Source organism: Suncus etruscus, chromosome 1 (assembly GCF_024139225.1).
Source record: "Suncus etruscus isolate mSunEtr1 chromosome 1, mSunEtr1.pri.cur, whole genome shotgun sequence".
NCBI lineage: Eukaryota > Metazoa > Chordata > Mammalia > Eulipotyphla > Soricidae > Suncus > Suncus etruscus.
In genome coordinates, this window is record NC_064848.1 from 157,309,227 (window position 1) to 157,335,788 (window position 26,562).

At 36.3% G+C, this 26,562-nt stretch overlaps 1 protein-coding gene and 1 non-coding gene across 2 annotated transcripts; one reads left to right on the forward strand and one right to left on the reverse strand.

The window, feature by feature from the left end:
- Positions 1–25,675, forward strand: SPATA22 (spermatogenesis associated 22). Its single transcript, XM_049782621.1, has 8 exons — positions 1–43; positions 3,537–3,665; positions 5,633–5,693; positions 5,821–5,916; positions 16,397–16,730; positions 19,183–19,312; positions 24,225–24,322; positions 25,484–25,675. Exons 1-8 carry the CDS (start codon positions 1–3, stop codon positions 25,673–25,675), a joined length of 1,083 nt encoding a protein of 360 aa, XP_049638578.1.
- On the reverse strand, positions 25,034–25,138 carry LOC126028195 (U6 spliceosomal RNA). Its single transcript, XR_007502401.1, has one exon. It is a non-coding gene; the product is annotated as a U6 spliceosomal RNA (small nuclear RNA).
- Positions 25,676–26,562: the final 887 nt, after the last annotated feature.

The following is a 26,562-nucleotide window of genomic DNA, read 5'->3' on the forward strand; positions in this document are numbered from 1 at the left end:
ATGAAGAGAAACTTAAATGAAAATTCAATTCGGAGTACAGCAGGTAATCAACTTTTAAGATTTTCTGTAATTTGTGTATACTAAGTAAAGTGCTTGTAATGGATAAGTGAAACGTTTTGAAAGTAACTTTTTGCTTCCTCTTGGTAGTACTGTGGTTTTACACATTCTAGGCATGAAAGGAACTTTTAAAAAGATTGAAACTGTAGTCTAGGCTCTTGACTTGTTTTAGGCTCAAGGAAATTTGTTATTTAGTGTAAAACATTTAGTGGTATGGTGAAAGTAAAATACAACTTTCCTGAGTTTAATGCTCTTGTCAACTTTTGTGATTTTAAGCTGAAATCAAAGAGATATATTTATATTGTATTCAGAGATTTGCCTGTTTAGTTTCAGAAGCACTTCTAATCTCCTAGTATCCCTCTTATTTCTGTTTTACCATTTAATAAAATGACAGAGAACAAGAATAAAGAGAACAAAGGAAATAATGAGAGTACACAGTAAAGATAACAGCTGTTATGGAGCTAAGGCTTTTGCCTTTCATGCAGAAGGTCATCAGTTCGAATCCCAGAATCCCATATGGTCCCCCGTGCCTGCCAGGAGCAATTTCTGAGCATGGAGCCAGGAGTAACCCCTGAGTACTGCTGGGTGTGACCCCTCCCCCCCCAAAAAAAGATAACAGCTGTTATTTATGGTGGCTAAATGTATCAACATTTATTTAAACATATTTTATTTTATACTAACCTTTAATTAGTACTATTCTGATACTTCAGGTAATAAATTAAAGCACAATGATGTTGAATAAGTGGAATATTAAGTATCAAGATTTAAACCTAAGAATCTGATTCAAGAGTCTATACCAGGGGTGGTGAACAGGATTTTGACCCTCACTCAAAATGGCAAAATGCAATATGTGTTTAATATATTATTGTTAAAATTACATGCTTTTGTGTGAGTGTTTGTCTGTTTTGGCAGGTCACTGCATGGTGTGGCTCTCTGACTCTCACAGTTTAAAATTTTGGCTCTTTGTGTTGAACTTGTTCACCAAACCTGGATACATTTTTTTAATATAAAAATCTTTATTTAAGGACCATGATTACAAGCATGATTATAGTTGGGTTTCAGACATAAACAGAACAATTAAGAGTAATTAAGAATACTTAAGTGATTAAGAGTAATTAAGAGTCTGTACTTTTAACTCCTTTGTTATCCTGCTTTTTTTGTATATAACACAGTAAGAAATTACCCAAATTTATATTTTAAATTATCATTAATATCTGCTTTGCAACTTAATACGTAACACTTCCATACCTTTCCAGCGTTTTATCAGCCATTTCTTAGTCTTTATTGCACTGTAGTACAAGTGGTAATGGGCCAGTTAGTGTATGGAATAGTAGAAAGATGTCTAATCTCAGGCTTAGGAACTTTGAGTCTATATAGATTCTTACACCATGGCAATGTACAAGCTCTCTCTTATCTTTTTTTCCTCTGAGGTTCCTTTTAGTTAATTTTGCTTTTGGCTTGATTTGATATCTCAGGCCAAATCTAAATGGTCTGGAGACAGCTTTCTTATTTGGATTGTTTGTCATTACTCTAAAACACCCTCAGATAATTTATAGGTATATATTGTAGGTACTACAATGTTTATTAAAATTCTGTTGTTTTGCCTCCCAAAAAATTCTTAAAATATAGCTGTGAGGGGGCTGGAGAGATAGCATGGAGGTAGGGTGTTTGCCTTGCATGCAGAAGGGTGTGGTTTGAATCCCGGCATCCCATATGGTTCCCTGAGCCTTCCAGGAGCGATTTCTGAGCGTAGAGCCAGGAGTAACCCCTGAGCGCTGCAGGGTGTGACCCAAAAACTATATATCTATCTATCTATCTATCTATATATTTATATATACATATATACACATATATAGCTGTGTTTATATATACCTATATATACACATATATAGCTGTGTTTATATATATAAATTTTATCTATATCTATTTATCTATCTAATCTATCTGAAAATAGGACTTTTTTTTAAATATTTTTTTATTTAAGTAACATGATCATAGTTGGGTTAGTCACAAAGAGAACACCTCCCTTCACCAGTGTAACATTCCCCACTCCCCTCTTCCTAGCCCCTTCCTGTATTTGAGACAAATATTCTATTACAGTTATTTGTTTTTAAGTTCAGTAAATAGTATTTTTTTCCTTAAAGGATAAGAGTAAAAAATATGTAGTAAGTGATAGTGGCAATCACTGATGTTTCCATAGGTCCAGAAAAATATGGGGAAAATGGAAAAAAATTCTTGCCCTGATTACAAAAAGGCCTCACCCAAGAAGTTTATTGGCATATGACTGACTCTGGGTTCCAGGCATATCAGTCTGTCCAACCCGAGTCATTCTCTGTGGTCCTGGTGAAACTTTTTCACACTCTAGCTATTGTTGGTATCAGGTTCTTATATTTAAAGAACTGGCTTTTTAAATATAGCTCCAGAACTTTGAGAACCTGTTCCCTAAAGAAATGTGAAAAATGTGCTATCATAGTCATGGAGTAGTTAGGATTTTTGAAAGTGTGGATCAGAGTTTGGTTCTCTGTTACCACTATTGTATTGGTGACTATACTATATATTCTGTTGGTGGTACTAGAAGAACATAGGTTGAGATAAAACAAAAATCGAATTTGAAAAATGTTTGGGCAAGAGGAATTATTTACAAATAAAAGTAAAATGAAGATAATGTAGTACAAGAAAGGAGCTTTTATTATTTTAAAATTATTTTTATTTAAATTTATTTCTATTGAATTTATTATTTATTATTCTAAGTGGTTCTGAGGAGGTCGGGAGGACACACTGAGTTTTCTCAGTCAGTCTGGTTGGAGTTCAGAGCAAGGGCTAAAGATGCAGTTCTTCTCAGATTCTGTCTGTGAGTTATGTTAGCCATGCTGGTAGTGCTCAGGGGCCTCTGACTTCACCTGACTATGCTATAGAACCATGTGGTGCTGAGGATAGAACCTGGATGCAACATAAGCCCTAACTTACACAGTTTCTCAACCTAAGAGTTTTTAGAGAGAGAAATAATACTTATTTTAAATTATATTTATTTATTTTTATACCTTTATTTAAGCACCAGGATTACAAACATGTTTGTAGTTGGATATCAGTCATAAAAAGTACACCCCCTTCACCAGTGCAACCTTCCTGCCACCAGTGCCCCCATTCCTCTCCTCCCACTCTCTGCCTGTATTCAAGACAGGCATTCTATTTCACTTACTACAATTGGCATGATAGCTGCTAGTGTAGTTATTTCTCTTAACTGAACTCACCACTCTTTGTGTTAAACTTCATAACATGGGCCGATCCTTCCAGCCCTCATCTCTTAAAATAGTGTAAAGTTTCATCCAAAGATATGGAATTATAATCCATCATAAATATGCAATTAACTTATAGAGGTAGACAATTTCATATAGTTTGCTATATGCTACTAATAATTATTTAACTATATTTGATTATTTGCCTATTCAGTTACTGAATTTGCTGTTACATTTATTTAGGATGCTTGCCTGTACCATTGTTCAATCAGAAAAAGAGGACTAGACAGCCCTTAACTTCTAATCCACTTAAAAATGATCCAGCTATCAGTACTGCTTCTGATAGTTATGATTTCCCTCTTCTACCAACAGGTAAGAACTAAGATAAATGTTTTCAGAAAATAAGAGGTAGGAATATGGAAAATTATCACTTGCATTTCAATATAATGGAAATAAAATTTTTCTTTCCACTATCCAAATAGAGAGATTGCTTGACTTTTTCTGAATGTTTCAGTAGAGTAGTTTGAATTTACTTGTCAATCTATGAGTGGCATAGCATTTAAGTGGAATATTTTATATATGGAAACTTTGTTTTGATGAACAGTTACCTTTATTAATTATAAAATTAAAAAATGACTCCAGATATCATTATTTAAACATTTGGTGATAAGTCGGATAATTTGTTACCATGTGGAATAGGAAAGAGTATGAATGAATACACAGGAAAAAAATGGGAAAATTTTTTGTGTGTGCTTTATTTATTTATTTAAAAATAATATCTTTATTTAAGCACCATAATTGACCCAGGGTTTTGTGTTTTTTTTGTCTGACAAAAAGTTATTTTTTGTTGTCTTTGTTGTTTTTTTTTTTTACTGTCAATCAATTGGGCTTCCTTATCAATATTTTAACTATGAACAAATTGCCCTTAGTCTTCTTTATTAACTTGTTCTAGAGATAGTCTCTGAACTCATCATTTTAAGGTAGGTCACCAAAATCTGCTTTAGCTTTATGGGTATCTTATATTGCTGATACAGTTGGCTATTGTAGTAGCTGCTAGGAGATGTTACTGTTTTAAACTTTGCATTTATCCCTGCAAAAAAGCATAGACAGGAAGACATTTTGAAATATACTTGGTAGATTGTCCGCTATACATTGTTTTACTGTATACACATGTTAAAATTTTAGCAGGATCTGGGGTCGGAGAGATAGCACAACGGCGTTTGCCTTGCAAGCAGCCGATCCAGGACCTAAGGTGATTGGTTCAAATCCCAGTATCCCATATGATCCCCCGTGCCTGCCAGGAACTATTTCTGAGCAGATAGCCAGGAGTAACCCCTGAGCACTTCTGGGTGTGGCCCCCCCAAGAAAATTTTTAGCAGGATCTTACTCCACTAGAAAATTAGCATCTTTTAATATAGTAGTATTTGTATTACCATTTTGACCTAGTATGTCCCCATAGATCTTAATCAGCTTCTAAATCTTTAACTTTTTAATCCCATATTTGAGAAATTTAAAGTATGAATTTGACATTTTTTTCCATTATTTGGGATAAAATAAAAACCATTAGATACCCACAAGTGGGTATTTTTTGGGCATTTGTGGATATCTACCTATGGGCAAATGGGCATTTGTGGATATCTACATACATATATGGGTATGAGATATTACCTGCTATTTAAATAATTCTTTGTTCCATCATCTAATATATTTTTATAAGAATCATGATTGTTGATTTTATGTTGTGCTGCATATTTCTTGATATGAATAGAGATATAAAATGTTTAAGAAATACTAATTAGGGCTGGAGCAGTAGTGCAACAGTAGGGTGCTTGCCTTGCATGCTGCTGACTCAGGATGGACCACAGTTCAATCCCTGGTGTCCTATATGGTCTCCTAAGCCATGAGTGATTTCTGAGCGCATAGCCAAGAGTAACCCCTGAGTGCCATAGGGTATGGCCCCAAAACTACTACTACCACCACCACCACCACCACCACCACCAACAACAACAACAACAACAACAACAACAACAACAACAAAAGAAATACTAATTAGACTGACTGTTGAAAAGTTAAAGGAATTATATTAAGTCTAAATGTGAGCAAAATGCCAAGTAAATTCTTTTTTTTTTCTTGAAATTTAATGATGTACAGTGATGAAGGAGGACATGTATAAATACTAACAAGGCAGATTGTAAAGAATTCTAAAACAAAGTATTTTTGAGGGACAAGTCAGTTTCTTCAGTTTTTTTTCAACTTTTCAGTTACCTAAATTAAAGTATGAAGATGATTTCTAAATGCCATCTATTTTACTTTTATCTTTTTTTTTTATATCTTTTGAGATTGGACCTGGGAAACTATGAATACAGAGTTGCCTCCTGTAACAAAAACAGTGAACACAGGGTATGTGGAAAAGTATACATTAATGATGTATGTGTCTGTTGCTAATTAATGCTGTTTTTCTGAGTGTATTTTATATTTTTTAGTTTGGAAACATTATGATATTTAATAAGACATATTTCTTTTTAAGTCAAATACTACATTCTGTTTCTCCTCCCCTGAGAAGTCAAGATTCTATGTCTAAGAATGTTCAAATAAATACTGAAAGAAACAAGAGTAGCTGGAGGTGAGTTATTTAAGATTTCTCTTTATTATTCTATTCCTTTTTTTTTTTTTACATTACTCTATCCTCCTTTATCTCTCCCTTCGTTTTTGGTTTTATTTTGTTTTGGTTTTGGGTCACGGGTCACACCTGGCGGTGCTCAGGGAACATGTATGCCACTTGGGAGATATGCTTTTAAAATAGCACAACTACTATTACGATAGTGATGCTAACCTGGGTTGGCAATTGATGGAACCCAAAGTAGGCCTAAATTCACCATAAGAGGATTTATTTTTGTATTTAGTATCTCAATAACTAATCATACAATATAATATAGTACATCCACAAACAGAACATATGAAAAATTTCTGAACTGATATATTATTGACATTTTGTTGTTTGATAGACCCAGTTTGAAAAGCCTTTTGTGATTTTCAGGTAAAATGGTTGAAAGTGTTGAATGCATATACACCAGTTTCCTCCCAAAGGTTTAATTTGGTTACTGTATGGTCCCACAGTAGAGTAGTACCACACCAGGAGTAGAGGGAGGAGGGAAAAAAGGAAGGAAGGAATGAAGGAAAGATGGAAGGAGGGAGGGAAGGAGGAGGTATGGGTGTTTTATTTTTTTCTTCTTTATTTGAACATCTTGATTACATAAATTATTGTGATTAGGTTTCAGTCATGTAAAGAACACCCCCTTCACCAGTGCAACATTCCCACCACCAATGTCCCAAATCTCCCCCTGTCCCACTCCACTCCCACCTGTACTCCACACAGGCTTTCCAGTTCCTTCATTCATTCTCATGATTATGGTAGTTCTCTGTGTAGTTATTTCTATAGCTGTACTCACCACTCTTTGTGGTGAGCTTCATGGAGTGAGCTGGTGTTCCAGCTCTCCTCTCATTGTCTCTGAGGATTGTTACAAAAATGACTTTCCTTTTTCTTTTTTTTTTGGTTTTTGGGCCACACCCGTTTGATGCTTACGGGTTACTCCTGGCTATGTGCTCAGAAATCACCCCTGGCTTGGGGGGACCATATGGGACGCCGGGGGATCGAACCGCGGTCCATCCTACGCTAGCGCTTGCAAGGCAGACACCTTACCTCTAGTGCCACCTTCCCGGCCCCGACTTTTATTTTTCTTAAAACCCATAGATGAGTGAGACTATTCTGCATCTCTCTCTCTCCCTCTGACTTATTTCACTCAGCATGATAGATTCCATGTACATCTATGTATAGGAAAATTTAATGACTTCATCTCTCCTGATGGCTGCATAATATTCCATTGTGTATATGTACCACAGTTTCTTTAGCCATTTGTCTGTTAAAGGGCATGTTGGTTGTTTCCAGAGCCTGGCTATTGTGAATAGTGCTGCAATAAATATAGATGTGAGGAAGGGGTTTTGTATTGTATTCTTGTGTTCTTAGGGTATATCCCTAGGAGTGGAATAGCTGGGTTGGATGGGAACTCAGTTTTCAGATTTTGAAGGAATCTCCATATCGCTTTCCATAGAGGCTGTACTAGACGGCATTCCCACCAGCAGTTGATAAGAGTTCCTTTCTCTCCACATCTCCGTCAGCACTGATTGTTCTCATTCTTTGTGATGTGCGCCAATCTCTGCGGTGTGAGGTGGTATCTCATCATTGTTTTGATTTGCATCTCCCTGATGATTAGTGATGAGGAGCATTTTTTCATGTGCCTTTTGGCCATTTGTATTTCTTTTTTATCAAAGTGTCTGTTCATTTCTTCTCCCCATTTTTTGATGGGATTAGATGTTTTTTTTTCTTGTAAAGTTCTGTCAGTGCCCTGTATATTTTGGAGATTAGCCCCTTATCTGATGGGTATTGTGGTGAATAGTTTCTCCCACTCGGTGGGTGACTCTTGTATCCTGGGAAATATTTCTTTTGAGGTGCAGAAGCTTCTCAGTTTAATGTATTCCCATCTGTTGATCTTACTTCCACTTGTTTGGAAAGTGCAGTTTTCTCCTTGAAGATGCCTTTAGTTTCAATGTCATGGAGTGTTTTACCGACGTGTTGTTCTATATACCTTATGGTATCTGGTCTGATATCAAGGTCTTTAATCCATTTGGATTTTACCTTTGTACATGATGTTAACTGGGGGTCTATGTTCGCTTTTTTGCAAGTGGCTAATTAGTTCTGCAAGCACCACTTGTTGAAGAGATTTTCCCTGCTCCACTTAGGATTTCTTGCTCCTTTGTCAAAAATTAGGTAATTGTATGTCTGGGGAATGTTCTCTGAGAACTCAAGCCTATTCCACTGATCTGAGAGTCTATCTTTATTCCAATACCATGCTGTTTTGATAACTATTGCTTTGTAGTACAGTTTAAAGTTGGGGAAAGTAATGCCTCCCCTTTTCCTTTTCCCTAGGAGTGCTTTAGCTATTCGAGGGTGTTTATTGTTCCAGATGAACTTCATAAGTGTTTGATCCACTTCTTTGAAGAATGTCATGGGTATTTTTAAGGGGATCACATTAAATCTGTATAATGCTTTGGGGAGTATTGCCATTTTAATGATGTTAATCCTGCCAATCCATGAGCAGGGTATGTGTTTCCATTTCCGTGTGTCCTCTCTTATTTCTTGGAGCAGGGTTTTATAGTTTTCTTTGTATAGGTCCTTCACGTCTTTGGTCAAGTTGACTCCAAGATATTTGAGTTTGTGTGGCACTATTGTGAATGGGATTGCCTTCCTGACTTCCATCTCTTCCCTATCATTATTGGTGTATTATTGCATTTCTCCCTTAGGATGGGCTTGGATGGAGAAGGATGGAGGCCTTTATTATTAGGCCATGGCCACGTGGCTTCATCCCCCACTCAGCTGGTGGGTCCCAGGTTTAGGTGAATGGCGGAATCAGACTCATCCAGAGACAGGCATCAGGAAGTATCAGCTTTATTCATACCCTATCCACCACATGTGTGGCCTATATCATAACCAATTAAGCATTCAGCCATTCTTAGCTAGCCCTGCATCTTAACTCTTTTTAGCCATCTTCCCTTTGACCTCCATGCTGGCAAAAGACCAAAAAGGGCCCTAATCCCCTCTGGTCAAAGCCTTATCTACATTTTCCAAGACCCCTCCCAGGAATGGGCAGGGGCTTGCAGGTAAGGTCAAGTTACCTAGGAAGAATGGGGGGATGAGGCTTCACTGTATAAAAATGCAATTGATTTCTGTAGGTTGATTTTGTAGCCTGCCACTTTGCTATATGAATCTATTGTTTCTAGAAGCTTTTTGGTAGAGTCTTTAAGGTTTTCTAAGTAGAGTATCATGTCGTCTGCAAACAATGAGAGCTTGATTTCTTCCTTTCCTATCTGGATTCCCTTGATATCTTTTTCTTGCCTGATCGCTATAGCAAGAACTTCCAGTACTATGTTGAAGAGGAGTGGTGAGAGCGGACAGCCTTGTCTTGTACCAGAATTTAGAGGAAAGGCTTTTAGTTTTTCTCCATTGAGGATAATATTTGCCATTGGCTTGTGGTAGATGGCTTCAACTAGATTTAGAAAGGTTCCTTTCATTCCCATCTTGCTGAGAGTTTTGATCAAGAATGGATGTTGGACCTTATCAAATGCTTTCTCTGCATCTATTGATATGATCATGTGATTTTTATTTTTCTTGTTGTTGATGTTGTGTATGATGTTGATAGATTTACGGATGTTAAATCATCCTTGCATTCCTGGGATGAAATCTACTTGGTCATAGTGTATGATCTTCTTGATGCATTGGATCCTAATAGCCAGGATTTTGTTGAAGATCTTTGCATCAGCATTCATCAGGGATATTGGTCTGTAATTTTCTTTTTTGGCAGTGTCTTGGTCTGGTTTTGGTATCAAGGTGATGTTGGCTTCATAAAAGCTGTTTGGGAGTGTTCCCGTTTTTTCAATTTCATGGAAGAGCTTGGCTAGGATTGGTAGTAGCTCCTCTTGAAAGATTTGAAAAAAATTCATTAGGAAAACCATCTGGGCCTGGGCTTTTTTTTTTGGGCAGATGTTTGATTACAGTTTCAATTTCCTCAGTAGAGATGGGGGTGTTTAGATATGCTACATCCTCCTTACTTAAATGTGGAATGTTATAAGTGTCCAAGAATTTTTCCATTTCTTCTAGGTTCTCATGTTTAGTAGCATAAAGTTTCTCAAAGTTGTCTCTGATGACCCTTTGGATCTCTGCAATTTCTGTCGTGATCTCCCCCTTTTCATTTCTAATACGGGTTATCAGATTTCTCTCTCTCTTTCTTTGTGAGTTTTGCCAATGGTCTATCAATCTTGTTTATTTTTTCAAAGAACCAGCTTCTGCTTTTGTTGATCTTTCGGATTGTTTTTTGGTTTTCCACTTCATTGAGTTCTGCTTTCAGCTTTGTTATTTCCTTCCGTCTCCCTATATTTGGTTCCTTTTGTTGGTCATTTTTTAATTTTTTGAGCTGCGTCATTAAGTTATTCAGGTATGCTCCTTCTTACTTCCTGATGTGTGCTTGTAGATCTGTAAATTTTTCCTCTCAGGACCGCTTTTGCTGTGTCCCATACATTCTGGCAGTTTGTGTCTTCATTATCATTTGTTTCCAGGAAAGTTTTGATTTCCTTTTTGATTTCATCTTGGACCCACAGTTGTTCAGTAGCAGAGTGTTTAATTTTCAATTGTTAAAGTTTTTCTTCTGTGTGGCTTTGTAGTTCACTTCTAATTTCAGAACCTTGTGGTCAGCAAAGGTAGCCTGAAAGATTTCTATCCTCTTGATTTTATGGAGGTATGTTTTATGTGTCAGCATGTAGTCTATTCTGGAGAATGACCCATGCACATTGGAAAAGAATGTATATCCAGGTTTTTTGGGATGGAGTGTCCTGTATATATCTACTAGTCCTCTTTCTTCCATAACTCTTTTCAGGGCTAGTATATTTTTGTTGGGTTTCAGTCTGGTTGACCTATCAAGTGTTGATAGGACCGTGTTGTGGTCTCCCACAACGATTGTGTTATTATTGATTTCTTCTTTCAGATTTGTCAGTAATTGTATTAGATAATTTGCTGGTCTCTCATTGGGTGCATATATATTTAATAGTCTGATTTCTTCCTGTTGCACATATCCCTTGATTAGTACATAGTGTTCATCTTTGTCCCTTACCACTTTTCTGAGTATAAAGTTGGTGTCATCAGATATTAATATGGCCACCCCAGCTTTTTTGAGGGTGTTGTTTGCTTGGATGATTTTCCTCCAGCCTTTGATTTTGAGTCTGTGTTTGTTCTGACTATTCAGATGTGTTTCTTGTAGGTAGCAGAAGGTTGGATTCATCTTTTTGACCCATTTTGCCACTCTGTGTCTTTTAATTGGTGAATTTAGTCCATTGACATTGAGGGAGATGATTGTCATAGGATTTGATGTCATCTTTGTAGATAAGTTTGCTGTGTTTGTTGGTCTCTCTTGTCTTAGAGTAGACCTGTCAATTTTTCCTTTAAGGCTGGTTTATCATCTGTGAAGTTTCTGAGCTGTTGTTTGTTTATGAAGTTGTGTATTCTTCCTTCAAACCTGAACGTGAGTTGGGCTGGGTGCAGTATTCTCGGTGAGGCATTCATTTCATTCAGTCTTGTCACAATATCCCACCATTGTCTTCTGGCCTTGAGAGTTTCTTGTGACATGTCTGCTGTAAGTCTTAGGGATCCTCCTTTGAATGTAATTTCCCTTTTTGATCTTGCTGCTTTCAGTATTTAATCTCTATCTATGGGATTTGTCATTGTAATGAGGATATGTCTTGGGGTGTTTTTCTTTGGGTCTCTTTTAGCTGGTACTCTTGGGGCATGCAGGATTTGATTGCATGTAGTCTTTAACTCTGGGAGTATCTCTTTGATGATGTCTTTGACAGTTGATTCTTCCTGGAGATCTTCTTCCTGGGTTTCTGGGACTCCAATGATTCTTACATTGTTTCTGTTGAGTTTATCAACGACTTCTATTTTCATCTGTTCGCATGCATTGAGTACTTTTTCCATTGCCTGTTCGTTTGTCTTAAGATACTCCTATTCTCTCCTCAGCTGCTGATACCCTGTTGGCGAAGCTATCCATTGAGGTTTTTAGTTGAGCAACCGTGTTTTTCATATCTGTTATTTCAGTTTGGAGTTTTCTGATTTCTGTCTTTGTGTTCTCTTCAGATCGATCTATGCTTTTTTTGAGTTCTACGAACATATTCCATATTTCTATTCTAAACTCCTTATCTGAAAGGTTAATCAGGTGGTTGGAATTTATTAGGTCATCCGAGCTTTCGTCTTCATTCTCTGTGGATGGTGTTTGCCTACGAGGTTTCCCCATTGTCACGCTTGTAGTGTGGTTTTTCCTGCGTGTTGTGGTGGGGTTCATTGGTTAGAAAGAGTGCCCAGCCGCGAAGCGAACTTTTTTGCTGCCTCTAGTTGACAGTCCTCAGAGTGAACAAAGACACAGCAGGGCAGAGCCTCCACAGGCCAGAGACCTCAGCTTATTGGACAGCAACCCCCGCAGCCAGAATGTACTTACTCAGCAGCTTCAAAATGAAGTTTTTTGGGGGTGTGCTCCCTAGGCCTCTGAGGAAACCTTCGGGGATTCAGAAGCACAGGCAGACAGGCATAGAAGAAGTTTCCCCCTGAAGTCCTCAGAGTCGGTATGGGTGTTTTAAAGTGCTTAATTTTAGTGTTCTTTTTTTCTTTTCTTTTCTTTTTTTTTTTGGTTTTTGGGCCACACCCGGCGTTGCTCAGGGGTTACTCCTGGCTGTCTGCTCAGAAATAGCTCCTGGCAGGCACAGGGGACCATATGGGACACCGGGATTCGAACCAACCACCTTAGGTCCTGGATCGGCTGCTTGCAAGGCAAACACCGCTGTGCTATCTCTCCGGGCCCAATTTTAGTGTTCTTGAGTAAGTGGCAACTATTTCAGGAAATAATTTTAGAAGCAAAGTATTGGAAAAACAATACCAAGCATGTATCATTGTTTAATGATATTGATATTTATCACTTTAATAATTTTTCCAGAAACCTATGAAGTTATAATACCATACCTCACCTTTATCAAAGATATAATGTTGATTTTTTTAAATTTTAGATTTAATTTTGGGAGTCATACCTGTTAATGCTTAGTGGTTAATTCTGGATCTGTACTCAGGAATCACTCCTGGCAGTGCTTGGGGGGACCATATGGGATGTCAGGGTTTGAACCTGGTTCAGCAAGACAAACACCTTACCTGCTGTACTAATGCTCCAGCCTACCATATATTTTTTCAAAAAGGGTGCAACTCTCAAAAATTCATCAAAATAAATATATTAAAGCAATATATTGAAACATAGATTTGACTTTATTACTCATGCTAGTTTTCATAGGATCATTTAGCACTTGAAACACTGAGCAGGCCTATTTAGTAGCTTGAGATGGTTCTTGGAGGCAGAGTTCCATATGCAGGTATTAGGAGAAAAATTATGCCATTGAGGGTGGAGAAAATTGGGGACATTGGTGGCAGGAAATAGGCTCTGGTAAAGGGATTGGTGTTGGAACATTGTATGACTAAAATTAAATCATGAACAACTTGTAACTATCTTATAGTGTTTATGCTTAAAAAAAATGGGCCAGAGCTGTGGTGCAGCTGTAGGGTGTTTGCCTTGCATGTGGCTGATAGACCGACATCCCATTTGGTCCCCCAAACCAGGAGTGATTTCTGAAAGCATAGCCAGGAGTAGCCCATGAGCATCACTGGATGTGGCCCAAAAACCAAAAAAAAAATTAAAAGTCTGCTCTGATGGATATTGTGTATATGTACTACATCTTCATGATCCACTCATCTATTGTTGGACATCTAAGTTGATTCCAATTCTTAGCTGTTGTACTGAGTGCTGTGATGAATAGTGGTGTGCATATATTCTTTTGGGTGATTTCCCCCCCCCCCCTTGGGGATAGATAACCAAAAGTGGGATTACTGGGTCATATGGTAGTTTGATTCTGAGTTTACTATGTACCCTCTATAGGGGTTTGAAACTGACAGCATTCCCATCAGCAATGGATGAGAGTTTCTTTTTAATTACATCCCTGTCAACACAAATTGCTGCCAATATTTTTGATATGGGAACAGACACATTTTAATGTTGAGTGGTTGTAGTTTGGATCTCATGTTTTCATTGTTGAGTGTGGTTTTCCTAGTGTTGAGTCTGTGATATATAGCTATATCATCCCCTTGCATTACCATTGTACCATAGTATTCTAACCCCTGATCCCTATTCCCATTTTCATCTTCTTTCCCCTTCAATTTCTTCTTTTCTTTATCCTTATCCTTCCTATATTCTGGGGTGAAGGGTGATCTAGTCAGCTCCCTTTATTACATTGCTTTCCCTTGTCCTGTTAATCTATATACCACAGATAAGTGAGATCATCTGTGTTCTTGCTTAGAAGATGTTTTGGATGCTAAAGTATACATTTTAGAATAGGTTCAAAAGTGATATCTGTATATAATTTATTTTATTTTAATATTTTCATATAATTTATTGACTTCTTTATAGTTTTCTAAAAATATTTGCTTTTATATTTACTGTCTGAACTATGAGTGAATGTAGTCCAGCTCTACAAGATTTAGATTTCATATTTTTATTCATCACTTGCAGGTGAATAGTTTTAATGAAATGAATAATCCATGAATACCAAGGTTTTTTTTTTTTTTGGTTTTTGGGCCACACCCATTGACGCTCAGGGGTTACTCCTGGCTATGCGCTCAGAAGTTGCTCCTGGCTTGGGGGACCATATGGGACATCGGGGGATCGAACCGCGGTTCGTCCAAGGCTAGCGCAGGCAAGGCAGGCACCTTACCTCTTGCGCCACCGCCCGGCCCCGAATACCAAGGTTTTTATTGCATTGTCCACTCTGAAGGCATATCTTCTGTGCACCTGAAAACAGCAGCTAAAAGAATGTAGCTACCTACATTAGATTAGCTACCCACATCTTAGAAGTGCTAAACCATTACTAGACTGTCTCAGTATCCTAATGCTGAGACTGCAGGCATGCTGATGGATCACAGTTAGCTTTACTTTCAATCTATTTTGTGTAGAACAGCTTATTAATGAAACTTTGAGATGAGTCACAGGGCTGGAACTTTGTATGTGGGTGTATTGGACTGGATTCTGAACATGATGCTGGGAATACCTTAGAGTAGTGTTCTGCAGTACTTGAAATATTCTCTAAGCACTTCTGGGTGTTGCCTGACTTCCCCCACCTCAGCCCCTAAAATAGATTCTTATGGGGATTGTCATTGAGCATATGAATTCTGTCTTAGTTTTCAGGGAATACTACTCCCTGTCTTGTGTAGGAGCCACAATTTAGGCGTCAGTGTCTGCTTCATTGTCTTCTGCTGAGGACCTGAATGAGCTAGACTGGCTGCTAAAACAGCAGCAGTGTAGGGACACCCTGGCAAGATCAAAGTATTTTAGTTACCTGAGCTCTTTCCTTGTCTACAAGTTCCTCTATAATGAAAATATTAAAGAATATTTAAAATATGCTCATATAAACATAAAGAGTGAAGCAACTTCTAAACTATGAATAGTAAAGGTAATTTCCATAGCCATAAGAAGAGAAAGGAAAAAATTCTATTTCTGTCCCCTCTATGGAAATTGAAAGTGTTTTCACATGAAGAGGTAACTGATATAGAAAAAAATCTTATAGGTGTTCAACAAGCATTTAATTACTAGTAATACCATTTCCTGGATGTTCTTTTTGTGGTATTTATAAAATCAGAAAGGTTTAAATTTATTTAAATTTTCATACCTAATTTTATACCTGCTTTACTTAGGACTTCCCAAACTATATATCCTTCAAGGTCTATATAGTCAAGGGTTATTACAAGAGAATTTGGATGTTTTGGGGATGCATTATTTTGCTTTGACATTTCTAGGGAAATTATCCACAACTAAGAATTTGTGACTTGGACTAAATTTTCTATGGAGTTTTTAATTAGCAGAAATTGCACTTTTGATTTTTGCCTTATGAATAACAGCAAAACAAATTAATATAGCTAATAAAATGCTATGATTATTTAGTAGTTTTATAAAAGACGTTTTTAATAAAATATCAATTTATGTTTATTTCTTTGTGGTTTGAGATCACCTATAAGTCATGTCCAACTTATAAAAAATTGACTTTCAGAAAATAAAAAAATAGATGCACAGAAAAAGGAAAAAGTTCTCAAAATTATTTATTAGTCTTATGACACATGACTTCTAATTAGGAAACTAGGATGTTATGGATTTTACATTGTAGATTAGTCAATAACTTGTTATATTAATTTGGACAAATTTGTTCCTACCAAAGGCTTTATTTTATCACTTGAAAAAAAGAGATCATATACTATAAGTTTGTTGTGATGATGTATTTGGAATTTTAAAATATAAGTAGTTACAGAATATTTTATAAATTGTTAGTTTCCATATAAATAAAAGTTGTATTTTATTTTTTTAATTAATTAAAAGTATTTACTAACAAAAACTCCCAAATCTCTTCCCCCGCCCTCACTACAGCTATGGAGATGAAAACAAAAATACCAGCTTAAAAACTTGGGGTAGAAATGATTTTAGACCTCAGTACAAACAAACAACCCTAGTGGCAAGTGATGGAATAGATTCTTCAGTGAGTTTGGGAGCTCAGCCACAGAAAAAGTTAAGAATATCTGAACCTCCTAAGTTGTCTCATCAGAGAGAAACTGAAGTACTCCAACAAACACATTCATCAAAAATACTTGACTCCACGAGAGGTCTAGATAAAAACAGTGCATCTCAGGCCATTAAGTCCAACTTTCAACAAAATCAATTTAAAAAGAAAGCAGAGGCTGTTCCAAAAGAAAGTACTCTCAAGGTAAACTTAAAAATACTTAGAAAGTTATAGAGATAAGAGTGTTTGAAATATTTTTCATAAGATGTAATGCAATACAGTTTAATTCAGGGGTCAAAAACTCGCGGCCCGCGGGCCATTTGCAGCCCTCGGTAAAACATTTTGTGGCCTTGCCCTAGAGGAATCTTGTTTTGTTTTGTTTTAGTTGTTTGGGTCACACCCCCCAATGTTCAAGGCTTACTATTGACTTTACACTCAAGGATCACCCCGACTTTGCCTCCTGTGGCCCCCAGGGTAAATTGAGTTTGAGACCCCTGGAATTGGTTAAATAAATGTTAATTTTTTGGATTTTATTTTTACTCCATAAATTACTTTATTTAAAGACCACTTATTATATAGTAGATCATAATACCTTTTTATATTTCTTTATTTAAGCACCATGGTTACAAACATGTTCTTAGTTGGGTTTTAGCCTTAAAATGTATATCCTTCGGGGCCGGAGATATAGCATGGAGGTATTGCGTTTGCCTTGCATGCAAAAAATGTACACCCCTCCTTAATTCCTGTACCTTTCCTGCCACTAATGTCTCCCATATTTTTCCTTCCTCATCCTCTGCCTGTCTTCCAGACAGGCATTCTATTTCTCTATCATTGTCATGGTAGTTGTTAGTGTAGTTATTTCTCTAATTTGCTCACCACTCTTTGTGGTAAATTTCATATCATGAAACTGGTCCTTCCATCTCTTATTTTCTCTGGGTATTATTACTATACCGTCCTATATTTTTCTTAAATCCCACAGATGAGTGAGACTATTCTGTGTTTATCTCTCTCCCTCTGACTTATTTTACTCAGCATAATAGTCTTCTTATCCATCCATGTAAAGGTAAATTTCTTGAGGTTATTTTTCCTGTGGGCTACATAGTATTTATACATAGTATGTATATGTACCACAGTTTCTTTAGTCACTCATCTGTTGTTGGGCATATGGGTTGTTTCCAGATGTTGGCTATTGTAAATGAACTGCTATAAACATAGGAGTCAGAGGCCATTATTTTATTGTGTTTTTGTGTTCTTAGGATATATCCCTAATAGTGGTATTGCTGGATCATAAGGGAGTTCAGTGTCCAGTTTTTTTTAGGAATATCCATATTGTTTTCCAGAAAGAGTGAACTAGATGGCATTTCCACTAGTAGTGAATGAGACTTCCTTTTTCCCCACATCCATTGCCAGCGGTGGTTATTCTTGTTCTTTGTGATGTGTGCCAATCTCTGTGGCACAATTTACTTCATTGTTGTTTTGATTTATCTTCCTGATAATTGGTGATGTGGAACATTTTTTTCATGTGCCTTTGGCCATCTGTATTTTTTTTTTTTGAGGAACTGTCTGTTCATTTCTTCTCCCTATTTTTGAGGGAATATTTTATATTGTTAAGTTCTGTCAGTACCTAGTATAAGTTAGATATTAGCTCCTTATCTGGTGAGTATTGGGTGAATAATTTCTCCTGTTTCATAGGTGACCTTTTTACCCTAGTCATTGTTTCCTTTGAAGTGAAGAAGGTTCTCAGTTAGATATAATCCCATCTGTTTGTCTGCTTCCACTTGTTTGGACAGTGATGTTTTCTCTTTGAAGATGCCTTTGGCTCAATGTCATGGAGTGTTTTGCTTACATTTTCTTCTATATACCTTATAATTTGAGGTATGATATCAAGGTCTTTCATCTATTTTGATTTGACCTTTCTGCATAATGTTAGATAGAGGTCCAAGTTTTCTTTTTTTTTTTTTTTTTTTTTGCATGTGGCTATTTTTCTGCCCCCCATTTATTCTTTTTAAATGCATAGTTTATTTCAACCTCTGATGTACTATTATATATTTATTTGATTATTTTTCTCAGTAGACTTATTTACTTATTGCCAGTATTTATCATAATAGTGCCAATGAATACTTTTGGACTGAATTAATGTCTGGCTTTTCTTCTAGAATATAAGCACATCAGTGAAATAGTGTTTAGTCTCTTAGTTTATCATAGGTTTTGTTTACCATGCTTTAGAAATAGTCAACAAATGATCAAATGAATAAGTTAACAAATACATATGTAAATAGTTCTATTTTGTTTTTAAGCATTGCCTAATTTCTCCTCCTATGATGTGCTAATATGTCTTTAATATAGAGGTATAGTTACAGTAACCTTTTTGTTTTTGGGCCACAGCTGGTGATGTTCAGGACTTATTTCTGACTCTGCACTCAGGAATCACTCCTTGTGAACTTGGGGGACCTTATGGGGTTCTGGAGATTGATCTGGGACTGCCATGGACAAGTTAGGCACCCTATTTATTGTATTATCTCTCTGGTCTTTACAGTAACAATTTCAAGAGTTCTTAAAACATTTTATATATTTGACCATTATGGACTTAGAATCTTTGCTTTAAAAGTGAATGCGTAATATTAGAAGGATTTTTAATGCTTAATTTTTTCAAAAGGAAACCTCAACATATAAGATACAATTTAAAGAAAAAGAGAATCCTTTAAGAATTATTTCTGCAGTTATTGAAAGCATGAAATACTGGTGTGAACATATAAAGAAAACTGTGCTTCTTTTTGAAATATTAGGTATGTATAGTACTATAAGAATATCACATTAATTTAGTTTGACAATTGTCTTGAATGCCAATAATACAAACAAGATATTAAAGACAAAAAGTTTGCAATAGAATATTATGATTTGCTAGGATTTCTTTCACCTTGTGAATAATAAATATTAATTTATGTATCATAAAATATTTTTAGTAATAATTGTATCCTTCTGATTCATAGTGTTAACATTGAAATGGTTTTTACAAATAATTTGAAGTAGTTGAGGAAATAGGGAATATCATTAACATATGACTAAAAATCACAATTAGAAGCAGATATATTACTATAACATGTAACTTAAATCTGGAAGTGAATCTAGTGTTTTTGTATTATATTATTATATTATAACATAATATATAATATATTTATATTAAATTCACTATAAAAGTTCAACAATATTAAATGTTTTAAAAATCTTTAAATGCTGTGATATACAATGTTCATAATACAGTTTTTCAAGCATTCAATGTTCTAACACTAACTTTACCAGTATTGTGACCTTTTCTACACCAATGTCCCCAGTTTCCCACCCCAACACAACATGTCCACTTAGCAGGTACAAAAAGTAGTTTGTATCAGTTATGATAACACATACTAAAACAAAATTACACTTGCATTAGTTATTTTCTTTGTGGTGGGACTGCTACTGGGATGGAAGTAGCAGTACATACTTCTCGCTCTCTGATGTCGCACATATATGCTAAGTCTTTGAGATTTCACATATTAGCTGTGGTATTCACATACTTGGTTGCACTGTTCATTACTTTGGTTGCACACAATGACGTTTACAGCACCCACCCCAAGCCTTAACAGCCTTAGCCCCCTTAGCAGGCACAAAATAATTTACTTTATATTGCTTGTTACAACATGAGTTATCATAAAATAGATCTGTAAAGGAAATTTGTGATAATTATTATATCATAATGGTGATATTAAAGTCATTGAGGATTTACTGAGCTAGTTGGTACTTAGTTGAGCGCTCTGTTACTGTTTTTTTCTCATTGAGCTTGGTGATCTTCTATAAAATGTTCCCATCAACTTTTCTGTGTTTCTACTGGGCTGTCAGTACTCTGGAATTTGGAGGTGTTGAGGCCATGTGCTTTAAGAATTGGAACCATTTTGTGGCATGGCAACTGAATAAGATTTAATTATGGAGCAGGGGCTATTTCTATGCCAGAAAGTGGTGGGTGTGGGAGAGGTCCTGATTCTTATAGCTGGGATGAGGAGTAGTGGGGGGAATTTGCCTGCCCCCAGTCTGAGAATGACCCAGAATTCTCAGTCCATGCTAATCTACCTGGGAGATTTGGTTGCTAGACATTGTTTTTAAGATTAGTTGTGGAGCTGATCTGTTTTTGAAGATTTTGTCTGTCAGGTGTCTCGGCAGAGATTAGTCTGAAGCTGTGAAGTTGGGCCTCTGGCATGGTGACAGCTGTGAGGTGGACTCTGCCTGGCCCCCTCCTAAGGTCACCCTAGAGTTTTCAGGCAGAGGACCAGTGTTTCTGTGAATTTTTGGAGTTTGGCTTACATCTCTTGTGAGACTAGTGAGTCTGTGAACTGGGCCAATGAGTTGACATGGTGTAGGCTATGGAATATAGACATGGCTGTTGGGGTTTCTGGAAGTGTGGGCAGTGAAGGAAGGCTGCCAGCCCCCACTTCACTTCGAGAAGATCCCAGAGTTTCAATCCTCCCCCACACTCCCCAATTGTGTACCTGAATATTTTGTTGGTTAGGCGTCTCTGCAGAGATTAGTTATGATGCAGTGAAGTTGGATCTCTCACATGGTGGCAGCTCTGGGGAGGGTGTGTGTGTGTGGTTGCCTGGGCTTTGGGCCAGGATATGCCCCAGAGTTTTCAGCCAGAAGACTGGTATTCCCATGAAATTTTTCTACTTGACTTACATTTTTTTAATGTAATTTTTGTGATCAAAGTGAATTACAAGTCTTTCAGAGTAATATTTAAGGTACATAGTGACAAAGAATTAGGGCCAGTCCCACTACCAGTGTTGTCCTCCCTCCACCCTGTTTCCAGCATGCATCCCATACCCTCCCCCTTTTGCCCCATGGACTGCTAGTATAAGAGATCTCCTTTGTGTATAGCTTGTAAATTGGGTATTGATTCTGGTGTCATTGACTTTGGGTTTGGGCTTAAGTCTGATCATTTTTTATTTCCATTTAATGTTCATATGACTGGTTGTTCCTGGTACCGTTCATTTTGCCCCCCTCAAGTTATGAGGGAGAACAAGATAAATCAAGTTTTGTGGTTCTTTTGGAAAAAGAAAAGAAAGAAAAATAAAAACCGCTGGGGGAAATCCATCTAAAGGCTATAAATATCAAATCAGAAGAAAGGAAAAAAAGAAAAGGAAAAACACAAACAAAAAAATCAAATAAAAACAACAAAAACAAAAAAACAAGCAATGACAAAACACAGCAGCAGCAGCAAAAAACAAAACAAACAAAACAAAAAAAAAACCATCACCGAAACTACAACCGTAAGAAAAATAAAAGGAAAAAGAAAAAAGAATATGAAGGGCTGGTGTGGCAAGGCTGTGTGTATGCGTGTGTGTGTGTGTGTGTGTGTGTGTGTGTGTGTGTGTGATAGGCACAATAAGTATTGGGAAAGTTAGAGGGAACTCCCTTGGCCTAGGAGGTACAGACTTCTCCACCCTTGAAGCATACTGTCATGGGAACAACGACAGGCTCCATACACACTCATTATCGAACCCAAGGTCTTTTTATGGTGCCAGGAAACGTTCTGCTCAGTTGTGGATGACAAAATCAGTACTCTATAGCTAGAGATCTTGATATTCAATGATTGAAGTTATGTGGTTCTGTTTGAAGGGAAAAAATCAGGCAAAAATCAAACAAGCAAAACACAGGAGGAGTCCTTCTAGAGCAGGGGTCTCAAACTCGCGGCCCTCGGGCCATTTGCGGCCCTCCGTACAACATTTTGTGGCCCTGCCCTAGAGGAATCTTTTTTTGTTTTGTTTTGTTTTAGTTGTTTGGGTCACACCCCCCAATGTTCAAGGCTTATTACTGACTTTGCACTCAAGGATCACCCTGACTTTGCCTCCTGCGGCCCCCAGGTAAATTGAGTTTGAGACCCCTGTTCTAGAGGCTATAAATAACAATACAAAAAAAAAAACCAAACTACAATGACAAAAAAAAAATCAAACAAAAATATCTGAAAAGCACCACAGCAAATAAAGACAACATCCAAATAATAACCACGATCCTGTAATAAAAACAAAAAAAGCAAAGCAAAGAAAAAAAAGAGAAAAACGAATAACCGATAACAAAAAAAATTTGTGCTTCTTCTTCTTCTTCTTCTTCTTCTTCTTCTTCTTCTTCTTCTTCTTCTTCTTCTTCTTCTTCTTCTTCTTCTTCTTCTTCTTCTTCTTCTTCTTCTTCTTCTTCTTCTTCTTCTTCTTCTTCTTCTTCTTCTTCTTCTTCTTCTTCTTCTTCTTCTTCTTCTTCTTCTTCTTCTTCTTCTTTTGCTGCTGCTGCTGCTGCTGCTGCATAGGTACAGTAAATACTGAGGAGATTAGAAAGGGAATTGCCATGGCCTAAGAGATACAGGGTTTCTCCGCCCTTGAAGTATACTGTCATGGGAATAACTACAGGCTCTGTACATGCTCTTTAACTCTCCTAAAAGAGAAGAGTTTTTTAGAACATTTATGTGATTTTTACTTAGATTAGAAAGATGATAGAGACTAAAAACTATTTCCATAGTTGAAATAAAACATTTACTTAAGAATAATTATTTTACTTGCTTAGTTCTTTCATATTCTTAAAAAAGAGAAATGGTATGCTACAAAATATATTCATTTACATTTTATTAATATAGTTACCTATGAGCTTGATATTAGGAATATCAAAGAAATAAAGGAGGAAATTGATTTTTTTTGGGGGGGCCACACTCATTTGATGCTTATTGGTTACTTCTGGCTAAGCGCTCAGAAATTGCCCCTGGCTTGGGGGAACCATATGGGACACCGGGGGATCTAACCGCAGTCCCTCCTTGGCTAGTACTTGCAAGGCAGACACCTTACCTCTAGCGCCACCTCTCCGGCCCCGGAAATTGATTTTTAATGATTATCATTTCTGACTGGGTAACAACTCCATCAACTCTGAACTCTGTAGTTGGTAAATGGGATATGCTAGTGGGATATGCTCTGTTTATTCCTGGACCTGCAGATGGGAATAAACCCCATTTTAATATATGGCTAAGAATGACATTGTAGAGGCCTTATTATGATATAATTTGGTATTATTTAAGGAAACAAAAAACCTCAAAATAGAAAATACTGGGCTGGAGAGATAGCACGGAGGCAGGGTGTTTGCCTTTCATGCAGAAGGTCATTGGTTTGAATCCCGGCATCCCATATGGTGCCCCGAGCCTGCCAGGAGCAATTTCTGAGCGTAGAGCCAGGAATAACTCCTGAGCACTGCTGGATGTGACCCAAAAATAAAAAAGAAAAGAAAAGAAAAGAAAATACTCATTCTCAGTATTATTGTTAAAAAGGAATGTTTTATGTGATAATTTATTGATATAATTATTGTATTACATAGATGAAATAGATTTGAAAGAACTTAAATAAAATTTTCACTTTAGTAAGTTGCATAACTAGGACTCAGTACATGGTTTTTAATTATAATTTAGTGGCTATTTTAATTTAGCCATGTTACTAAGTTGAAGAAAGCCAGTTTTGTATTCCTCAGTATAAAAGGTTTCAGAAAAATGTCTTAGAAATATATCTCCTTCTTAGAATATATTCTTTAATATTTATGAGTAAAATAATGAGAAATTGATGTGAGAATAGTTATCATCTTATTTTTCTTAAATTTTATTTGAAATTTTCTGATTTTCCTTCTCCATTTAATGTTTCTTAGCTGTTCTTGATTCAGCTGTTACATCTGGTCCACATTATTCAAGGACCTTTCTTATGAGAGATGGGAAAAATAGTCTGCCTTGTGTTTTTTATGAAATTGTGAGTATTTGTTTGAGTATTATTTGCAAAGCCAAAAGATTTGACCAGTGTGAACCATAATTCCACAGAAGTAGAAATTCATTTTTTATATGTCAATAGAAAATGTATTCAAAAACATATTTCATTAGTGGTAATGCAAAGAACTTATTACTTAAAGTTTATTATAGTTAAATATATTCTTAGTGGTAGTTTACATTTGTACTCATTAAAAACGTTTACAAAAATAATGGGTAGGGTGCTAAATATAGCTCTTGCAACCTTTCTCAGTGTAATATATGTTACAAAGTGTCATGCAACAGAAATAATGCAAATCTTTATTCGATAGTCTAGCACCCTGGAGGATTTAGCACTGTTCTAATAGAAGTAGAATCCAAGTGCAAGAGCCAAACAGTAGAAAACTTAATCCCTCATTCTTGTTTCATTTTAAAAAATCAGAATAAAATTAAGATTTAAAATGTTGACTTTAATTACAGGTCCCCTCATATGCTATTCTCTTACTCAAAATATATGTGAAGTAATACTTCTTTTTTATTTTTATTGAAAAAATTGTGATCTACAGAGTCCTGCATAGTTGAATTTCTGATATACAATGAGTCAAGGCCCTTCCCACCACCAGTGTCAACCTCCTTCCACCAATAGAGTGCATCCTATCCCACCATCCTTTGCCCCCTGGCCTGCCAGTAGAACAGGCCCCTTTAAATTTAGATTGTTAAACTTAGGTCTCTTGGTTTACAAATTTGCATGTCATCCTTGCACAGGGGTCATGCTAATCTTCTCTGTATCGTTCCAGTTTTAGAATATGTGCTGCCAAAGCAAGCAATGGCTATATTTTTTCTGATAGTCTTTATTTTGTTTGTTTGTTTTGGTCACACCCAGCAGTGCTTGGGTTACTCCTGGCTCTGTACTCAGGAATTTTAAAAAGAAGCATTTTGTTTGTTATTTAGAGACTGCTTACCAGTGAAGTTCTTTCCTTTGTTATAGGGTACTAATATGCCTATCTATTATGATAGATAGTGTTGGCAGCAGATCCTGAATAAGGAAAGAGAATTCCTGCTTTTGTGTTTAGGTGGTAGATTCATATTTAGTGGATCATATTGTTATTAAAATTGGAATTGATCTGATAAAATTGCATTAATGTTTATTTTTCATATTAAAAAATAGGATCGTGAACTTCCAAGACTGATCAGAGGCCGAATTCACAGATGTGTTGGACACTATGACCTGAAAAAGAATATTTTCAAGTGTGTTTCTATCAGACCAGCATCTGTATCTGAACAAAAATCTTTTCAAGCACTTGTCAAAATTGCAGATAATGAAATGAGACACTATACGACTATAATGAATGAAATTTAAATGTTGATGGGAGTTTAAATAGTATAAATTAAAGCATTTTCTTACTGTTTAAATTATAATCTTCATGGCTTTATAGTTACTGTTTTCCTGTATTTTATTTGTTAAATTAAAATATTTAAATACGTTTAAGTGTGGACAGAGTTTTTGAAAATAATGATAAAAATGGTGTATTCACTCAACAGATATTTTAGGAAAAATATTATGGTTGAAGTAGAGATATTATAATAATACATTTGAATTTACCCTGAAGATCCATAGGGCAGAACTGGAGATATAATGAGTACAGTGTTAATTAAGGTGCTTAATTAAGGTGCTTGCTTCTGGGAAGTCAACTTTGGTTTGATTCTCAACATCTTATATGATTCCCAAGCAGAGCCAGGAGTGAACACTGAGCACTGCCACGTGTGACCCAAAAATTAATTTAAAAATATAATTGGGAAATGTATGTTAACATTGAGAAGAAGGAGATAGAGCAGGGGGAGAGAAAGGAGGGAGAGAGAGAAGAGAAAAGAGAGAAAAAACCTTCAGAGAAGAAAGAGGCCAAGAGTATATATCTTAAGTTGAGCTGTGGGATAATTGCTATTTTACAATTAAATAAAAATACATGCATATTTCTTGTAACATGGGTTTGCACCTTAATATTTGTATGTAATATATAAGCATTTATTTTTGAAACACATCTGTTTCTAGTTTTCACCTCACTACCCCTCCTTTTGATCTCCATTAGCCTCTAATCTATGTAGTAAGAAAGTGTATAGGTAGAGTTTATGGAAAAATTCTTTGGAAAGTACATGGAAAGACATGTGAATGATGTCAAGTTCTTTTCTAGTTTTATACATAATGCCAAAGATTCGATTATGGTTTTATTTGAGAGATCACATTCACAG

Coding starts and splice junctions, on each gene's coding strand:
- SPATA22 (XM_049782621.1), top strand. CDS start 1: ATGAAGAGAAACTTAAATGAAAATTCAATTCGGAGTACAGCAG. Junction 19,313..24,224: donor GCTTCTTTTTGAAATATTAG/GTATGTATAGTA, acceptor AATGTTTCTTAG/CTGTTCTTGATTCAGCTGTT. Junction 24,323..25,483: donor CTTGTGTTTTTTATGAAATT/GTGAGTATTTGT, acceptor ATTAAAAAATAG/GATCGTGAACTTCCAAGACT.